Source organism: Seriola dumerili, unplaced genomic scaffold, assembly GCF_002260705.1.
Source record: "Seriola dumerili isolate Sdu_G_001 unplaced genomic scaffold, Sdu_1.0 BDQW01000262.1, whole genome shotgun sequence".
NCBI lineage: Eukaryota > Metazoa > Chordata > Actinopteri > Carangiformes > Carangidae > Seriola > Seriola dumerili.
The window spans coordinates 510,108-531,583 of record NW_019174517.1 but is presented as its reverse complement, the minus strand read 5'-3'; the positions used below and the strand labels follow the sequence as shown (position 1 = coordinate 531,583).

At 44.0% G+C, this 21,476-nt stretch overlaps 1 protein-coding gene across 1 annotated transcript in view; it reads right to left on the bottom strand.

Annotated features, from left to right (window-relative positions):
- tnrc18 (trinucleotide repeat containing 18) overlaps positions 1 to 20,578 on the bottom strand; it is a 49,714-nt gene extending 29,136 nt beyond the window's left edge. The window contains exons 1-4 of the mRNA XM_022757029.1: positions 20,498 to 20,578; positions 18,381 to 18,724; positions 4,832 to 4,972; positions 70 to 174 (exon numbers count right to left, since the gene is read on the bottom strand). Of these exons, the coding sequence (XP_022612750.1) occupies positions 70 to 174; positions 4,832 to 4,972; positions 18,381 to 18,588 (454 nt within the window). The 5' untranslated portion in view covers positions 18,589 to 18,724; positions 20,498 to 20,578. The remainder of the gene's footprint in view (positions 1 to 69; positions 175 to 4,831; positions 4,973 to 18,380; positions 18,725 to 20,497) is intronic.
- Between the last annotated feature and the right edge of the window lie 898 nt (positions 20,579 to 21,476).

Here is a 21,476-nt window from a genome sequence, read left to right as displayed (position 1 = left end):
ATATGAAAGGGTATGTACTCTAAATCCAGCCATTCGTCTCAGTGAATGTTGTCGATGACAGTGACTGACCTTTATGCGAGTCGTAGAGCGGGTGCTGGGAGAGCGAGGGAGGATCCAGGTGCCCCAGGGACAGGTAGGGGCTGGAGTAGAGGCTGCTCGGCAGCGGAGGGTAGCCTGAAGACACCAACACAGAACACGTCACACACTGCAGGTCAAACAGAACACGCCACTGAGCCGCAGGCGATGGGAACAGATAGAACATGTAGATTCAGAGCTGCAATGATTAGTTGATTAATCAATTAGTCGATCGGCACAAAATTCAGATATTTGGTTCATCGTTTCAGTCTTTTTCTAAACTCAGCTTCTCCATTGTGAGTTACTGCTTTTCTGTTTCGTTTCATTTCAAACTGATGTTGGTCGAACAAAATACGACTATTTAAATCATTTAATGAGATGAGAATAATCAACGTTAATCAATTAATATTTGCTCTTTAATTAGATATTACCCCATTTTATAATCTGTGTTTTTAAACTGTTTTGTGCTTTTTTTTTACTTCTATTTTTTATGCTTCTCTTGTTTCTCTAAAGCACATTGACCTCTGTGTCTGACGTCGCCTTGGATCCCGAGATAACGATTAATCACTCATGAAATAATCCTAAATTCCAATTGCAGCCGTTTTTATATTCACTTGAGGCTCATTCAAACTGAGGCTGGATCCATATTTGAGAAGTTAGAACTAGTGATCATCAAAATAAAGCTGAATTATTTCTCTGTCACTCAAATAATCAATTAACGGCCAAACAGTCTCAGCTCCACCTCGGACTAGTCAACAGATTTGACCGCTTCTAAAATCGCTGTAAACTTTCCACGCCGACTCAACTGTGTAAGAAAAACGGTCACAGTCGACCCCACGTCACCTGCAGCTACTCGTTTAGTTCATGAGGTCAGTGTGGTGTTGGTGTTGGGCAACAGTCTGCCCGTCGGCCAGCTGCCGCTCTCAGAGACCAGATCTTAATATAGACAAAGCCTTGGCGCTCTGGATCTGTGTGTTACAGGTCGAGCTGACCGCGACTCTGACACTGGCTGGTGTCGCGGTGTTAGGCCGCGAGTAAAAAAAAAAAAGAATAAATAAATAAATAAATAAATAAAAAAGACTGCCACCCAGGGAGGGCGAGACATTCCCTGTCTCCACGCTCCGGCCATTCCAAGAGGTATCAAAGACGCCGCTGACGTTCCAGCACGAAGCGCCGGGGAGAAGAGCCCGAGTATAAATCTGTCTGCTCTCCGTTCTGAGAGGCAGAACTGGAGAAGGCAGGGGAGGCAGGTGGTGGGGGTGTAAGTGGTTAGAGGGAGGCACAAGGAGACAGAAATATAAGAGGAATGATGTGACGAGAGTAAAGGAATGCGGGATGGGTTTCTTTCAAAGCTTCCTTTAACCACAGCTAACAGCTAACCTTGATCTCTAACAGCTTTGATACGGGGTTCCTCTGCCGCTACGCTGCATCCCAGACATATCCACAGTCTGCCTCGTAGCTGCTGCCCGGAAACGTCTCTGGCTTTTAGTAACTTTAGCTGCTATTAAAGCCAGCCACCAGGTATTAGGAAGCTCTCTTAGGCCGTGAAGGATTCTATTCATATCGGAGCAAGTGGAGTCTACGGCTGCTTCAAGCCGGCAGGAGCTTTTAGCTTCTTCAGCTTTAGATACTCGATTTCAATTCAGGCTAAACTATAAGTCAGGATCAAAAAGGTCCATTCGCACCTTTATCCCTCCTTTCTTTGGCCGATTATAAAGTCAAACAGGGCGTGTCCCGGCCGGCACGCACAGCTGCTGAGCCAGTGACTGACCTGTGAACTTTTATTAACTATAACTACAAATGTTCATTAAACAAAACCCTGTTTTTTTTCACACTCCTGAAACACCAAGTGAATGTATTTAGATCCTGTGAGTTTTCATTGTCGGGATCCACCGTTCCCGCACTGGAGTCAAATTTAGTTCACATGCACAGGTGAGTCACAGGCTTATAATACAGCGTTTAAAACCAAGTGATGCTGCAGCTATAAACTCCATTTCTACCCGTCTTCTAGCAATAAATACATGGATGAGCAATAACTTAAAGTTAAACAAGGACAAAACTGAAATCCTCCTAGTCGGCCCCAAAACAAAAAGAGAAACGCTGTTCAGTGACTCCCTGGATCAAATCTGATGTTACAAAACTTGGCGTTATTTTGGATTCAGATCTGAGCTTAAAGTCCCACATCAATAACACCGTAGAAACAGCTAAAGTACGGCCGTTTAAAAACCAAAAACATGCTGAAAGATTGATTCATGCCTCTTGAAAACACTGAGACACTTCAGCTCATTCAAAACTCTGCAGCTCGGCTGTGAACCAGAACCAAGAGGAGAGAGCACATCAGTTCCAGCTTTAGCTTCCTGTTACATATAGAATTGATTCTTTATATATAAAAAAAAGGCCTTAATGGGCAAAGACCAAGCGACACTGCGAACTACACTGAGGTCATCTACTGCTGCTTTAGTGACGGTTCTCGGAGGAAAATTAGTGATGCAACTTTTATCAGTTACGGCCCAAAGCTGCGGAACACATGACCCTTAGATATCAGATATAGATACCTATAGATATCAGATATAGATATATATCAGAGAGGGCAGCTCACTGAGTGTTTTTAAAAGAAAACTTATTTCTTCACTTTAGCCTTTAACTAGCTCTGAGAATTTGTTGCACAGCTCAGCACATCTTTTAAATGTCTTATTTAATGATTTATTCATTATTTTATCTCATTCTACATTAATGTTTTTAATGTTTATTTTATGTGTTTCCATGTGAAGCACTTGGTGATTGGTCATTTCTTTTTGCATTTCTTGTATGAAAGGTGCTGTATAAATAAAGTTTATCATTATCATTATTATAATTATTAATAATAAAGGAGTAGTACATTAGTAGGACTGTGTCTATTTCTCTGAGCATTTGCCATAGTTGCAATCAGTGTCAGTGCCGCCCCCTTGAACTGTCACTGAATTGAGGAAATTAAGCTCAAGACAAAAATACACTAATCACACACAATCTGATTTGCTGTGTTTGGAAAGCACTGAACAAGATCCGTCACACGATCGGGCTTTAAAATGAATCCTAAAAAGAATCCGTTCGTCCTTCTCTCTTTACCTTGCCACAACACGCACTGCGAAATGTGCCTCATATCTGACCTTCTACTCCGCAGAGATTCGATAAGGAGACACAAAAGGACACGAGGAAATGAGGAGGGAACAGAGATTCAATCACTTACTGAATGGGCCTCGAAAGGAGCACAGAGACAGAGAGGAGAGAGCAAGGAGAGGACATATTATATATCCTGGAACATGCATGCAGTACACTCTCATGCCCGCCCTGAATGACAGGCACACGGATGGCCAGTAAAGACACTGATGGGGCTGGTTGAAACTTTACAGATTGTTTTCATACGGCGACCCGTTTCAGAAAGACAAGAACGCCAAATCTGATGGTTTCTAAATGTGAATCCTCACGTTGACTTGAAACAGCAGTAAAATATTTTCTATTCACCCCATCCTCAGTCTAGTGGTCATAAAGTTGTGCTTGTGTTTCGATACAATTATCAGAGCCATAAGAAATATATAATACGTCTATCTTTTAAACTTTTCAATGCTCGTTCCTCCTTTGATCTACTGTGTCTGACGATGGACAAATTAGTCCAAACTTTTCCAAAGAAGTAAAATCACATGCATTATTGAGCCGACACTTCGCTGAGCCACCTTTAAACGAAGGTTTTTATTAATAAATTATGTCTAACTTTATTAATATAAAATATAGGGTTAGGGTTAGAATATTATATTATTATTATCTATTATAATAATTTCAGATTATAATTTACACACCCCAATTATTCACATCAGACATGGAGGCAATTGGTATCCAAAAGTGTATTTTTGTTCTAATAAAGATGCTTATTTGCTGCTGTGTTTATGTAACATTATTTTTCTTAGAGCACCAGTTTTGCAGGAGGGTTGCACACCCCACCATTTCCAGTTGTTAATGTAGCTACAGCTTGTTAATAACATTGACAACATCTGCTGTGTGTTCTATGGGATTACATGACTAGCTAGCACATTAGCCAGCATTGTAATCAGAAGCTAGCATGCTAGTTTGGTCTGGACCAAGCTCGGCCCTGTACCAGAGGTCACGTCTGAAAATAAACTTCATGATTTATAGAAACATGGAGAAAGTTTCAAGCTTTAGTCATAAAACACTCGATAACCTTCCAGTGTCAAGCTTCTCTGCTGCACTATGTGTGTGTGTGTGCACTCACACCTCTCCGTGTGTCTAAAACTATATTCACAAGCTAAGTCAGGAAAGATATGTGGAAAAGTGGGGCAGGAGCGCTACAGAGAGACAGACAGAGACAAAGTGCATACTGGACAGGAAGCTCAAAAAAAGAACAGAGAGGAGAGGAAGATGGATTACAGCAACGCACGACAGGCCAAAGTAAGAGAGTTGCTGCGGACATAGGAAGCAAGACGCATTTAGGACAGAGCCAGGAGCGCCGCTACCAGCAGAGACAGAAATGGAACAGGATCCCACTGGTGTAAGCAATGAGGAACAGAAGAGGGACGAGCCTCCTGGGCATTGGACAGGAGCGGACTGGGAGAAATGTCATGAAAATATGATGTCACATGTGTCTTCAAGCATTTGAATTATGCACCGAGACAGAAAAAGAGGACGGGGGGGCGATTGGGGGGCTGGGAGTCGGGTTGGGCGCGGTCGGTCGTGGGTGTGTTTGTTGAGGCGAATGATGATTTACCTTCATGAGCGTGTGATGCCCAGAGCTGGGCCATCTGCAGACTGCTGGGATTGGCCGATCTGTACGCCGGGTCAGAGGTCAGGGGGGAGGGGCCTGGATAACCTGACAGGAAGGGACTGGAGCCTGATGGGAAGGCATCACCTAGGAAAACAAAATAAATAAATAAATAAATAAAAAAAGACTTGTCAGTCACACTCGTATCACAAGAGCCAAACTAACAAATGACAAAGATGATTGATTTATACTTTACATCCTGTCACTTCCTGTGTGTGTGTGTGTGTGTGTGTGTGTGTGTGTGTACGATCGATACATGCTGATGTTTCTACGCCGAGGCAGTTGTAATGTTGTAATCACATTATTACCGAGCCACCGTGCACTCTGTGTTTCAACAAGACAGACCGCAGACAGACTGCGCTCTGAAGACACGGACAGTTAACGTAACCGCCGACTAAAACCACAACCGTCACACGACAGGAGTGGAGACACGTGGCGTCGTCTTCAGGGTGCTGGAGATTTGATGTGGCGTTAAGGGAGTGGTCTGGCAGAATCTCTCTCTCTTGGCAAACACAAAGATTTTAAATCCACAGGACAAGTCAAATACAAAATGTGGGTGATCTTGCTTTGACCCTAACGTCAGTCCACGTTCACTCAAAACGTCTGGACGACAGGAGCGCAAACACTGAGCGTCAGGCATCGTCCACACTTACACCTTTTACTTTTAAAGCTCTTCACTTCTGCTACGTTTACGCCTGGCGTCCACACTACTCCTCTTCTGGAAACCCTGAGGACCCGTTTTAAAAACTGCAGGGTTTACTTTAGTCTCCTGATCGGGTCACATGGGTCACGACTCCCAGACAGTGAATGCAACATGGATATCGACTGAAGGTAATATCGCCGATTTGGAAAACAATCACATTACTGAATATGAAGAAAAGAGATGAGCCACCAAAGTGATCGTTCATTAATCGTGATATTGATTTGAAGTCATGCGGCTCAACCCTAACCACTGACTTTAACTATCTTAATGTATTTCCACCACTTTCTGGATTATTGATCCTCGATCCCACGTGTCTACCACGGGTCACTCAGGATAATAATATTAATACCAGGAACATGAACGATGGGAGCTTCAATCCAATCAACTCTTACATGAAATTTACATTCACGTCATTCCGTCACACGAGGGCGGCTCGTCACCAACTTTATCATGATGGAAAACGACTTCTACAGCGAGGAGTTATCCAACCAAACCAGCTCATCGCGCCGACGTCAAACACCTCGCCATTAAAACCAGTCCCATCACTTTAACATTCAAAGAGCAGATCCTCATAAAACGTTTCATATCTCAACATGATACCGCTATCGATTGTTTTGTTTTTTTACTAGACGTGTTTTTATTGGACTCCACTCCCGAGTATGTGCGCAGCATCGGCCATTAGTAAACTTTGAACCTTTGAACCATTACTATCTCTTCCAATCACAACCTTCTAAAAGCTGGAAAAAGGTTTCATGTTTAGCTGAGGTTTCCCCCTCCCAGCCCATTACTGAACGCACTGCACAGCCATTACCCTGATAAAACTAACCATGTGTGTAGGGGAAAGGGTGCTGTCTGTATGAGGGCGAGGGGGAAGGGACTGAGAGAGTGTGTGTGTGTGTGTGTGTGTGTGTGTGTGTGTGTGTGTGTGTGTGAGTGTGTGTGTGTGTGTGTGTGTATGTGTGTGTGTCTGTATTAGTCCTGTGGGAATCTGAGAGACTTGCTGTGCTTGCTGAGTTTCCCTTGCATCTAAATCAGTACATTAAAACCGCAGTCCGTCAGCGCCTGTATACACACACACACACACACACACACACACACACACACACACACACACTGCATTTTAAAATCAATAGCAAATGCGGCTTTCCAATTAATCACAAACCAAAAGGCGCGCTTCATCCAGGAGTAATGCAGCGCGCCTTTACTCACCTTGCTTTGAAAAATACTGTGTAGGTGGATCCTTCCAGAGCAAGTAGCTATTAGACAGATTTATTCAAGCCCCTCCATGTTTGTGTGTGTGTGTGTGTGTGTGTGTGTGTGTGTGTTTACTGAGGGTCTCTGTGTATGTAGCTTAAGTGGCTGCACTGGATCGTGTTATGATCACTGACATGTGCAAACAGTTCCATGTGGGTTTGCAGTGAATGCCCTATGAGTCAGAGACACTGCAGGAGCCCCCCCCGCCCCCCAGACACACACACACAGACACACACACACACATGAACAAATACACATCTAAGACACGCACATGTGCAAAAACACAGATATAATCACATGCTAAGATGCGCACATACACAAACCAGCATTTGTGAATTCACACATGCACACCAATTCCTGGGAATATAGAAGCATGAAAACATCCACACACACACACACACACACACCCTGTGATTAATCTTCAGTTAGTCTCAGTACGTTAACTCTGCTGGAATAAACACACACACACACCCTGTCCTGTGAGGAGCATTGAAGAGCAGCAGTGACGAGGTTTTTACTTCCAAACAGAAACAACTTTCTGTCAGTGAAGTCTCATATTACAGCGTCAGAAACACGAGCAGCTGGTGTGTGTGTGTGTGTGTGTGTGTGTGTGTGTGTGTGTGTGTGTGTGTGTGTGTTTACAATGCAGCCAAACAAACTCAGGTTGTTGTTTTTTTAAAGAGGGAAGTCGGTCAATTATTTGGCTTTTCCCTTCGTGACATGAGAAACCGTGACCTGATTACACACTGCGCACAATGAAAGCAGTTTTTCACACAACAACTGCAGATGAACAGCTGTTTTTTTGTTTTGTTTTGTTATAATCCTCCCGTGTAAAAATTAAAACACTACATTTTTGATGAACGATTGCTGCCAGCACTAATTTCACTTAGTTTCCTGTGACTGCCTCACAATAAAAGCCTCACCCGTGTTTCACGAGTCGAACACTTTTAATGTGAAGCAGCTGCAGGAGGAAATGTTTGGTTTGCATTTGCAGCAACTCGATACAGCTCGATGTCACTGGAAGAGAGTGAAGGGTAAACAGTGATGCTGATATCAATGAGATAAAATTACAAACAGTCTGGCTGCATCGTTTCCTAAGAAAAACGGGCCATTTTATCTCCACTAACAACTGGAAATACTATATATTTACAGCCAGATATGTATTTACATTTCAATAAAACTAACAGCAACAGATCAAAGAGTAAAACTTGAAGAAATCATCCTGTGTTATAATAACGTACAAGTTAACATCAGAAAAGGTAAGTTTGTAATTTACAATGAATCCATAATAGAATATATTTAATCACACTATCATTTTAAAACCTAAAACCCTGAAGATTGCACCTGTTTCCTCAAACTGACTGCTAGCCTACAGAAGACAGAAGCCAGGGTTAGCTTGCTAGTTAACACTAGCAAACATGGTTAAATAACATCAGTGGACATTTTTCCACCATGGAAAATGCTGGTGATGTTAGAATGAGGTGACTAGATTTCTGTAATGAAAACCAGGGACATTTCCAGTTCAGTGGTCAATATATCATTAAAATATTCAATGTTTTTATCTATGAAGTCCATGGTAACTGTCGTACTGTAATAAACTATGGTGAGGGATGACTCCCTACCTTTAAAGCAGTCATAAAGTCCGACTGTCTGTCTATTCCTTGATTATTTATGTTCATTAAGTCTGTATCCACCAATTAAATGGAATCAAAAACATTTTTCATAACAGTATTCTTGTGAATATTGTCTCGTGAAGCCCATTACAGACTGTCGAGCAACTTCTTCTTCACTTTTTCCATCATAAACATTTTTCAAGTTTTGACTGGGAAGTTTACCGCCCGGTTATGAACTCCTGACCAAAGAGTGAGCCAGCTAATCTCTTCTCTGCCTAGAGACAAAAAGAGAGAGAAATCTGATTGGTTAACTCTATTTTGATTATTTTATCTTCATTTCTGAAGCTGCTGTAGCTAACAGCTAACAGCCTGATCTTTGTATGAATGTTCGACGCCAGAGTTAAATATCTGCTGGCAGTCGCTGACTATTCATCTGTGTGACTATAAAAAAAAAGTGATTTGCCAGCCGTGTGAGAAAAAGCATGATTCATTTCCAGCAGCTCATGACTGTTTGTAATTCGATCACGTAAATTAAACTACGATTTACCACGAACAAATACAAAGAAACCCATTTTTACCGCCACCTTTCCTCCCCCCGCTCCAGCGTGTCTGTGTGTGTGTGTGTGTGTGTGTGTGTGTGTGTGTGTGTGTGTGTGTGTGTGTGTGAGGCTACGTGCCAACAATGTTGTTCTAACAAATTATTCTCACCTATTATTCATTTTAATAATTGTTACCTGGTGTGTGTGTGTGAGGAACAACACGTAGACAAACACACACACACACACACACACAGGGAATACATTCACAACCACCACCTGTCAAGGATGTTGAGGTCCTGGTAGGATGTCAGCAGTTTCCATTCCTTCAGGCCAAACACCAGGGTCTGTCTAACGCACACACACACACACACACACCCAGACACACACAGACACAAACACACACACACACACCAGACACCACACACCACAAAACACATACACACACAGACTAGAGTATGGATCAATCTCTGCATCACAGCCGCCTACAGGCCTTTTATCCATGTGTGGAGAGTGTAAACACACACATACACACACACACACACACACACACACAGCTACATACAGTCCAGTTACTTTTCATGCCAGTGATCAGGGAAAAAAACACAATCCCCAATTCCCTTTTCTCCCTTCCTGAATAGTCTGAGGGAGGAAAGAGAGGGAGGGGTAGAGAGAGGGAAAACATTTGTGCTCCTCGTTCCAGAAACAACATCCAAATGGTAGCTGAGAGGGAAATGTTTCTTTAAATGTTTTGAAATTACTCTTTCATTACGTCCCTCTCTCTTTCTCTCTGCCCTTTCCTTCCTTCCTTCCTCTCTCTCTCTCTCGCTCTCTCTCTCGCTCTCTCTCTCACACACACAACTCCATCCCACTTTCCCACCCTGGAAACAAACACACACACACACACACACACAAACACACACACATACCATTTGGCTCCTACTTCACAGTTAGTTTGCCATATTGGGATAAGCGAGTTGCCAAGAAACACGCTCTCTGACTCCCAACACGTTCTGAGCCTCCATTTTCAGATCCTCGTAAGAAACGTATCTCGATATCAGAGAAGAGGAGGCCTGCTGGAGATCAACTCTGATAGAGACGCTGCCGCAAACCACACACACACACAAACACACACACACACACACGGTGAAAAACAGTGAAATCAAGCTCAAGAGTCTTGATCGCAAATCGAACTGAGACGGACTGAAACTCAACAGAATCCAAAAACAACAATACTGGAAGACGAACAAAAGCACAGAAAATACAGAGGGAGAAGAAACCTCTGGTATAAATGTGTGCCACACACACACACAAACACACACACACACACACACTGTGTGAACCCATCTGTTACCCATCAGTGGTACTCAGAGCAGGGTTAGCTGGGGGGGAATCTCTATTGATCTCTGGTTTTTATTCCCTGCAAGAAAAACATTCAAACAGTAAAAACTGTGCCGTGCTCTCCGTCTCTGCCACAGCTAACTGACACTGCTAATCATTAATCCCGACTGCAAAGCAGACAAGAGAGTTCCTCACATAAACACGGAGGTGAAAGGATGTCTGGTAACAGATATCGCGTCCGTCTTTGTGTGCGTGTTAATTCGGGCCGTGAGCATGTGGTTTTTAAAGTGTGTTAATGATTTCAAAATGTACAAGTCTGGTTTTCCTGTGTTTTGAGCGGCTTAGAGGAAACTGTTTTGTTTGTGAGCTCAAGCTGAACATAAACAGTTTCACGTTCACTTACTGATGCCTCTGTGACGAGTTCAAGCTACGACAAGTCCACTTTTAGATTGCAAATCGCACTGTGTGTGTGTGTGTGTGTGTTTGTGTTAAAAGGACAGTTCAGGTGTTCTGTCGTGGGGTTGTGTGAGGTTAGTCGTATACAGTCGGTTCATCACCTGCAGTAGATTCTGCGCAGCTCCTCCCAGGTAGGAGATCAGACCAGGAGCACCGTCAGACCAGCAGAGTGGCGTGTTGCTGTGGGCGGAGCCACCAGAACAAACCTGTTTTAGACACTTTTTGTTTTTAAAAGTGTGTAAAACAGGTTTGAGTGAGCTGATCAGAATCTACTGCAGGTAATGCACCGGCTATATGTGACTGACCTCAAACAACCCCACGACAAAACACCTGAACTGTCCCTTGAATATCAGACGTTTTTTTTTCTTTGTAGTGTTGTTTTGGTAATAAAAAAAAAAAAAAATGTATTGCAAAGGAATCCAGTGGTAAAAGAAAGACTTACTTTCAAAGTTGTTCAAATCATTTCATGTGCCTCGCTCACGTTCTGGTGAAATGTCAGAAAAGTTTCTACAATACTTTGATATGAGTCTCTGAGACGTTTGTGACATTATGTCTGATGAAATGAAACAGGAAGTGGTATACTTGGTTAAAATACATTAAATAGCAAGTAAAAATGCTCGTAGGAGGAAACGTGGGACGAAAGTGTCAAGCCAACTTTATTCATGCAGCAACAAATCATAAAAAGAAGTTGATGATTCTGTCACCGACAAAGGGAAAGTGTAGTCGAACACAACTCTTTGTTGCTGCTTTTATTTAATGATGCCAGTCTCTTACCAGTAAAGACTGAAGTAGAAAAATAAAGTATATACGTTTATGTCGCTCCTAAAAAGAAGCTGCACACAGCGGCTGTAATGACACAAGAGTTGCAGGGACAAAATGTGGTCCTTTATTATTAATTAGAATACAAATATTAAAATCTGACAACAAAACCAAATCATCCAAAACACTTTGGCTAAAAGAGAATATGTTAAGGTCAATTATTTCTGCTGCCATCATCTTGAGTTACATGAGGTTCATACAACAGTGTATGTATATGTTTAATCATGTATTATAGGTGGAGTTTAAGCGCTAGAATACAGGTTTTATATGTGTATTATTGACGGTGGCGTGGGACAGTTTTTAGTGCGTGAGTACGAAGTAGAGAAGAAGTGTGCGAGCGTATGTTAGATGGTGTAACATCGTGTGAGTACAGACAGAAAATCACTAAGGGTCCAGGCTGAGGTGTAACTTTTGGATAAGATGTATTCTCTTTATAAAAATGTCCAAAAATAAAAAGGAAAATGCCCGTCACGGTTTCCCAGAGTGCAACAGGGACGTCTGTAAATGTCTTGTTGTGTCTGACCAACAGTCCCATACCTGAAATGTTCAGTGCACAACGGTATGTGACAAAGAAAAAACATTAAATCCGTACAAACATTTGACATTATTATTATTTAACAAACGACTGAAACTATAAACAAAAATAGTTGCCGATTCATTTTCTGGCAATCTACTAATCAATTAACTCACTAATCATCAATTAACAAAGCAAGTGGCCTTTGAAACTAGAATAACAATAATAAAAATATTGTTTTTCTAAAGTGTATAAATTGTTATGGTTGTTTTTCGCAGCAGACATTTGGCCAGGTGTCAAAGGTGCGTGTCCGGCGTGACAGCTCGTTCGATACCAGGACCTGAAACCGAAGCAGCTAAATGGAATTCAGCCGCTGAGCTGAAACCAAGCGAAAACAAGAACAGTTCAATCACACCGAGTTCAACCGACCACACAGCAACGCAATGTCGGTGTTTGATTCCCCGTGCAGCTCTGAAACTTTTCTGCAGAAGTTGCCCTGACAGTTGGATCCACCTAGTGTGTGTGTGTGTGTGTGTGTGTGTGTCTCACTGTGCCAATGCTGCTGCACTCAAATCTCCTGTGAAGACAGTAGTTGTTATTTTAACACACACCTCGATACCAGCAAATGGGAACACTCTCGCAACAGGCGTGTGCACACACACACACACACACACGTACACACACACATATTCACACGGTCATGCAGTGTCGCACATACACAGAATGGTATGCACAGTTGCACAGTCACACAGTTGCAATGAACCCCCCCCCACCACCACCACCACACAACCACTTTTTTTCTTTTTTTGCAATGAAACTGCACGAGCAAATAAAAATTGCAAAAATTGTCACTATCTTCATAAAAAATCATAATAATTAATTAAAAATCAAAGGAAACTTTCACCAGTGAGAATAATTCCAGGTCAGTGCAGGTGACAAATAAAAATAAAGACCAAGCGACTCTGCTCCGTCTGCATCACAGGTGAGCTGATCTTTAATAATAATCATAATAATAACATTAATAATAATAACCTCATGAATTTATACCGTAGAGCGTTTGTGTGTGTGTGTGTGTGTGTGTGTGTGTGTGTGTGTGTGTGTGTGTGTGTGTGTGTGTGTATGAGGCCTCCACAATGTGCTTCAAAACCAGAAACAAGGAAGTGAGTTTGGCGACACACATCAAGGTTTTGCGGAGGGACCGGTGTGATCGGTTCAACTCGTGGGAAACTTTGATGATTGGTTATATTTGCAGGGAAGGTCGCTGCGATGGCCAGGTGAAACTCACGCTGCGACATTCAGCAGGGACTGCGTACGGTTTAAAATTCACCATGAACTAAATCCACTGAGGTGCCGACTGACAGAAATACAGGATGAAGAAAAGGTGCGTAAATTAGGATTAATTCATAGATGAAATGAGACTTTTTCCTGGGCAGTGAAGTGAAGTGTGCAAATTATTCGGTTTAGTCGATACCTGGAGGATAAGAAGCCAAGTGGCAGAAGTCAGTTACTGGTCAAAGGTGCCGGTCGTCTCGGTGACTAAAGCCCATAATCAAGAAACAGTCGAATGTTTGGAACCTGCTCTCTGCGTCTCCTTCACGTCGCTGCTCATGGAGTTCAATTCTACCTTTCAAACTTTCCTGGGCCGAATATTATAAACCTTATGTAACGGGACACGTAGAGACTCAACATGCAGCCGAACTGACAGACACAACGCAGTGTGTGACCTCTGTGTGTCGGAGGGTGTTGTTTGAGTTATAGGGAGGGTTCTGGCAGAGCGAACGGCTTAGCTAATGCTTTCGGTATTTCAACATGCCACAGCACGCTTGTTTTCTCTCTCACACACACACACACACACCGGTCTGTCACTCTTATGTTTGACAGCTGTGCGTGTGTATGTGTGTGTGAGACTGTGTGTGTGTGTGTGTGTGTGACTGTGTGTCATTTGTCTGCCTCTGACAGGTTTATTGTAGCAGGGCAGCAGTGCCTTGTGCTTTCTCTTAAGGAGCCTGTTTTCTCCCCTGAAAGATTCAATTAATCTGAGAGGGGATGTGTCCGAGCCACGTCTTCTCTCTCTCACACACACACACACACACATGCACACACACACACGTAGGAGTCTGTGTCTTGAATACATATAAACACACACTCACCACATTAATTTTAACGTAAACAGACACACTAACCAAGTACCGTGGAAGACAAATTGGTATCGGGCAAGACAACCCTGGCCTGCCCCGCAAGCTGCATGAATTATACTTACACTGCTGTGCCCGTGAGTGTGAGTGTGAGTGTGTGTGTATGTATGTATGTATGTGTGTGTGTGAGAGACTGAAAGGGAGAACATTTGAAGGGCTACCACATTTATCTAACCGTGTATGAAAGTGTTGTGGTCAGGATAAATCTCTTCCTTTCTCTCTGCAGAGTCCCAGGGGGAAACCCCGGCTCTAACTGCACTAAGCACAATCACATGCTCCTGTTCCCATACACAAGACCTCAATCCTCTCATCTGCACCGACACTCTCTCACACACACACACACACACAAACGACAACCTCGGCTCTTATCCTTCCAAAAACAAAACACAGCTTCCCACCTCGGGGATTGCGCCTGTTTATTTCTCTTTTTCCATTTGTCTTGAGCGGTTTTCATCTCCATCTATTGACTTCTCTCCTCTGCACTCACCACAACACCTACATCTGCGTCTCACTCCCATCTTCTGCTACTCCCTCGTGCAAACTAAAAAAACGTGTGTGAATGTGTGTGTGTGTTAATGTATGAGACAAAAGAGCAGGGAAGTTGCTAGTTCAGGCGTGTTATCCCTTCAGTCTCACAGATGAGGGACGCCGCCCTGAACGTCATTTTTGCCTCATTAAGTATGCAAACTGAACTTATGAACTCGTACGTTCACATTGTCCATTCAGTTTAAAGTCATCATCTACAACTGCGCCTGTTGGATATAACACAACGGTGATGTAGCGGCACCCAGGTTCGTGCACGGCCCTACAGCAATTTCTGCTTTCAACACCCGGAAAAAGCTGCCGGTGCACAGGAAATGATGTGCTTTGCATTTCCCACAGCTGCGGCAACATTACTCTGTTTGCTTAAAGACATGAGAGCTGAGTGGTTAATTGGCCAAAATCCAAGGAAAAGGATGTCACACACACACACACACACACACACACACACACACACACACACTTTGATTGAGGTGACATCTGGGAAACACAGTGCAAAAAATGTCATTCAGATGCAAAAAACTCCTTATCCTTAATTGTTGATTCTACTCATGATAAACTGACGTGCAACTTTAACGGTTGCAGCTCAGCTTTAGGAATAAAAATCATGTGAGGCCTCGTCTCCTCGGTGCAGTCACATTTCAGCGGGTCCCACCTCCGCTGCTCTCGGATGCGAGAGGGAGGGAAGAGGACGAAGAGGACAGATGGCCTCAATCTGGTGACGGAGGCATCTTCACCTCCAGCAGACAAGAGGACCATTTACAGCCATTTTACATCTACAAACAGCGACGAGGGCTTTTGCCGTGTTTAGATATGACCTGTGTGGATACAGGTAGAAAAGCAGGATGTCTTCACAGAGGTCCCTTCCTGCGTGGTCGAGCGAACAAGCAGCACAAACGTCAACAAAACTATTTGCGGCTTCACAATGCATTTAAAAACAAATCTGTCTCTCCCACACATCTGACAACCTGGAGGTGTGGAAATAAGGGCGACACTTTACTCCATTAAGTCAGGTGGAAACCCTATTAAAACTGAACTTCAATAAAGGGAGACTCCTGGGAAATAGGAGTGTGTTGGCAGCTATAAACAGTCAACCCTGCTATCAAGAGCTCAGCCAAACACGACAGTGCAAAATAAAAAAAAAAAATGTCTCGAATTCCATGAAACACGTGTAAACAAAAACAGTGGCAGGGCGGCCTTGGCTCCTCTGATTGCACACCGGCTGCTTCAGAGCTGGAGTCACGCTGCTTATTGCAATTAAATGGGAACATTATGAACATTTGCAATTACCGGGTAATTATCATGTAACAGGGCCGTATAGTGTTATTACAAGCATGGGACCGAGATCTCAATCGGGGGTTCGGTTAATGTAATGTGTGGGGATTTGATATGGAGGAGCGCCGTAAAGCTAAATGACCTGTGTCGTACGGTGGTGTGTTTTAGTGGGCGGAGGCTGGGAGATGAGAGTCGGGGAGTGAGAAGGTCAGTGTGTGGGCAGAATAAAATGCATCCCGTTTTAAAGGAGTGTTTAAACTACCAATCTGGGCTGGAACAGTGGTTGGGTCAATTCCACTTCACAACCCCTCCCCCCCTCCCTCCCTCCCTCCCTCTGGCAGCACAGCAAGTTGTTCCACACAAGCACATCTGCACACACACCGCAAGCAGTTTTCAGCTCGTTTCAGAGCCACAGGAGGGGAAATGGAGGAACATCATCCCGGCTGAAAACACACTGCTGCTGCTGCAAAGACGCGTTTTTAAACCAACAAATTGTGGCTTTTTCTTTTTCTTTTTTTCCCCTTTTACAGTAAATCCAAACATCTGATCATTTCACCTCCATGTTATTCTGAAGGCACAAAATCATATCGACTAGCTGCACTAAACTGCGCCCTGGCACATCTCTTTGCCGCGATACACCCGTCAATCACCCTAACACTCCCTGCTGCGAGTTGATTTCATCTCTGACAGCTTCTCGTGTGCGTGAGTCGAGTGTGTAGGCTCCGCCGGTGTGTCAAATTAACGCTTCATCAGAGCCCTGCCCTGCCAGCACCGCCTCACTTTACTAGACCTCTAGTACCTCGCGCTCCAAACGACAAGTGCTGCATTGAACCCACGCTCAACGATGAGGACGAGGTGGAAACACAGATGAACTAAACTGGAATATTATTATCTCCGGGGGATTACATCTGAAAAGAAACCGGAGAAACTGGAATTGTATCTAAGCGACTTCAGGGGGGGACGAAAGTAACTCCATGAGGAGTGTGTCAGATTTTCCATTTTTCCAGACAAACACAACATATGGTTTGAACCTTAACAAGAACTTTCCCTCTGACTGACCACAAACTGTACGCAAACATTCAATGTTATCTTTCTTTCTTTTCTTTTTGCACAATGTTATTTCAGGGCTTCCATTACTAATAGCTGGAGCAGGGATCAGGGTGCGGGGCGGTGACAGTGAAAAAGGGAAAATCACCAGCTCAGCAGGGAATAACACATACTGTAGATGATCTACTGACTGCAGTCAGGTGATACTGTGTACACACACACACACACACACACACACACACACAGAAGGCAGGTAGAGAGTGATGTAAACAAACACATGGGAGTGTGGTTTATGAAGCCTGTGTGGTTAATGCCACACCTTTTCCTTAATGGCTGAATATATCAAACCACCACACACACACACACACACACACACACCCACACACACACAAACTCTCCCTTTCTTTCTCTCTCTCTCTCACACTTCCTGCTCGAGGCAGCAGTGGGGATGTCCAACAGAATTGGTACAAATGCAGTAAAAAAGCAGCATCAGCCATTTGCCAACTGTTCCAGGAGAGTGGCTTTTACTCCAGATACTAGAGACTGAACCACAGCCATTCGTCACTCATACAAACACGCAACCAACCAACCCCACCCCCAGCCCCTCTCCAACAGGGTAAGAAGTGGTCTGTGATCCCTGTAAGGTCACAACTTTACCACCACCACCCTCCACCCCACCCCCAACACAACCACACACAACCTGCATCTGCTGCCATGACGGTGTAATGGTCCACACATGCACAATCCAACACCACTGCACCCTGACCTGCACACTACTACTGCTGCTACTGCTGCAACAACACCCACACCACCGCGCTCCACACTCGGCCCCGATGTGCCTTTAAAAACCCGACGATGTGTGTGTGCGTGTGCGTGTGCGTGTATCGGAACCTGCCAAGTAATTTTCCGCTGATGCGTTGCCCATCGCTAAGACTCGCAGTCCTTAACATGATGCCATACTTCCACATCTGAAACTTGTCACAGCTTTATAACAGAACAGCCACTCCTCCCTGTGAAACCTGCATCCAGGCTCCTTTCCCACAGAACATCAGAATAATGACCGCACACGCTGTCACCAACTGTGCGCATTTTATTTTTTGCGCAGCCTTATATCAAGTTAATATTTGATCGATTGAAGGTTGAGGGGTTGATTTTTTTTTTTTGACAGTGAGAGTGAAGCAGTCTAGCAGTCTTGTACTTACTGTGGTGTGGATGTAGGTTAATGGCCGATGGCAAGAATTTTCCAGAGTGGAGAGGCGGCGGATGACTCGCGCCCAAGTGACCGGGCGAGGGAGGGATCCTCCCGGCTGCTGCTGCTGCTCCGAGTCGGTGAGACTCCATTGCGAGCCCCGCCAACAACGGAGGTGGTACGTGGACGGATCGAGGAGGTCCAAAATCTCTGCCATCCATTATCCACAGAGGGGAAAGTTGTAAAAAGAAATTGTCCGTTCGGATAGGCCCCCTATTCCGAAAAAGACAATTCTGGCTATAATAATGTCTTTAGTTTTCCAGGCGATTCGAGCTCCTTCTCAGCCATCCTGCTGACCTACAAAATACAACAAGAAAATCGCTTGATTCACAATCTGAGGGCAGACTGAGCAAACTGTGTTGAACTGGTAGTTTTAGGATTTCTCCTCTTTCCAGCGAACAGGCGGCCCAAACGTGCAATGACGCAGTTTGGAAAACCACTTCAAAAACTAAACGTTGAGTATTAGCCGCTCGACATTAAGACCATATGACTCGCTCCTGGTGTGTCCCAACTGCAGATCTCAATGCAGCTTTAACTTATATCCACAATATTATCATCTAATGTTTGAGCGGACTAGCAGCACTCCACCCCCACCGCACACCGAGCAGGCAGCCGCTCCGGGGCTCCGCTTCCCAGGGAACACACAACCAGGAGAGGGGCGTCCGGCGGCTGCTGCTGCTGCTGCTCTGCCCCGGCCATGAAAACACTCCGCGATCCTGCGATGGAAACGCGCACGGTCAAATTTTAATAACCTCTTCTACCTTTTCCGATTACCCAGCTGTTTCCCTAAACCGTAAACCAGCAATGCTGGCTGTGGGCCGAGTCGCCCTGTAAACCAATACACCATAAATACTGGAGGCGCATCAAATATAAATTTCAAACGGGTTAAAAATAAATAAGGTTGCAAAACCCTGCATCATTAATCAGCGAGGTTAGCGGTGTTTTGTTGCCCACAGATGCGAATTTAGTCCGGGCTACTTCGCAATTGGTCATGGGTGCTGCCCAGGGAAAGAAATCAAAACCCAACCCGTAAACACTTCAGCCCACAGTTTAAAAACTAAAACCCCATTTGTAAGCAGGCTATCGACGGTTCACCATCCACACCCCAGTTTGAACCAATATTAAGATGTAATTCTGTGTTTTTATATCATTAATCGACGGATAATTCAGCTTAACCCGAGCAATGCGCGTCTTGGATCTGTTTAAAGGTCGATTTTAATCGTTTTGGAAAAAAAAAAAACAGCTGATAAAACAAAATCCTCGAAAACACGCGCGTGCGTCAAATTAAAATACAGAAAGATAGAATAAAAGTTACTTTAAGAAGGAACAACAACAACAAGCAATCGCGACTTTATCCGAAGGCAACACGGAGATATACATTTGGCGTTTTGTAGGGATCTACGCTGATCCATTTATTTTAATACACATTCCCCGGAAATAAACAGCAGTTTGTTTAGTTAAGTAAATTAATTAATGTTAGAAAAACCAACAAGGCTAAAAGTCGCGTTAACCTTCAAAAGGCTGCAAGCAAACACATTACAGCAATGACTCGTGATATCCAGGCGGGCGGGATCTGAAGAAAGGCTCGTTCAGAAATCACAATAAACCTTTTTTTTCTTTTCTTTTTTTTTTCCCCCCTTCCTTTACAAAAACACAGCAGATACAAATGTTGCCCCCGAGCGGACTGAGAGAAACTCCGGGGGGTTGGTTGGACTGTGTCCCTCTCGGTTGAGCTCCATGCGGCACGGCAGCGGAGGAGCTCGGCTTTTTACAGCCACGTTTCAAACTTTTCACGGTTCCATTAACGAGACACACACAAAACTTTCTCGGAGGAAACGTCTCGAAAGTGAGGTTTCCACACCGATAACAGCTTCCCAACAACAACAACAACAACACACACACACACACACACAAAAAAAAAAATCCAAAATGTCGTGTGTGCAAACCTCCGCGCCCTTTTCACTCAACATTTACAGCCCAGATTGTGTTTTAAAACGCCGAGAACTGTGGCACTTCAGCTGGGAAAGAGAAAAACCAAACAAGGAAAAAAAAAACATGCCGAGCGCTTACTTGAATGGAGAAAATCTGTGGGGGGGTAAGGAGCTAAAAATGCAAACGTTTCTCAAAATCCGTCCAGGTTGCTGGGAGAACTGGAGTAGTCCATTACAGGCTCGTCCGAAGGTAAACTGGGGGGATAACTGGGGGGGGAGAGAAAGCCCCTGACGCGTCCGTAAACTCCTCAGCAATGAAACACAGCATTGTTTTGCAAGCCCCGCCCCTCTCCTTCGCTACCACCCAACCCCAACCCAGCCCAGTGCGTGTTTGCACAGCTGCACTCTGATTGGCTGCGTCGACTGTCAATCAAAAAGTCTCCAGTGTTTAAAAAAAACAAAAAAAAAAAAAACACTGGCCGCTCGCCAGCACTATAAAACCAATTATGGAGCAAGGAGGTTGAGCCGTTTCAAGGTCCCCTCTCCCTTCAAGACTGAGGGATCAAAACAAGCAGTGGGTTTCTTCTTCTTCTAATTTTTTTTAAAATGCGGTTGGTGGTGGTAGTAGGGGCCAGTTTCAAGGCGACCCCCCCCCCCACACACACACACACACACACCCACCCATTTCCACGCCAATTATAACAGACGCTTTATGATTGGGAAGCGGAAAGTGAGGGGGCGTAGTTACCCTCCGAAATATTGCACTTGTTTTTAATGTAGTGTGGGTCCCGGTGAGTTTACTTGTGGGTAGCAGTGAATAATTAACCTAAGTCAGAAGCCCATATTTCTTTCCACTGCACCCCCCCCCCCTCCTGAAAGGAAACCTCAAGCATCAAAAATATAAACTTGAGATAACATTTGCACAATTTTTAAGTGCCCCTCTTCAATTCATTGGCAGACCATAGACAACCAATTATAGCCTAGGCCAAATATGGATGTATGATCATAAGACAAAGATGAGTGAAAAATATGAAATAAGGTGACCAGATTTCTGTAATGGAAACCGGGGACATTTCCAGCTCAGTGGTCAATATATCAGTGAAATATTCAATGTTTTT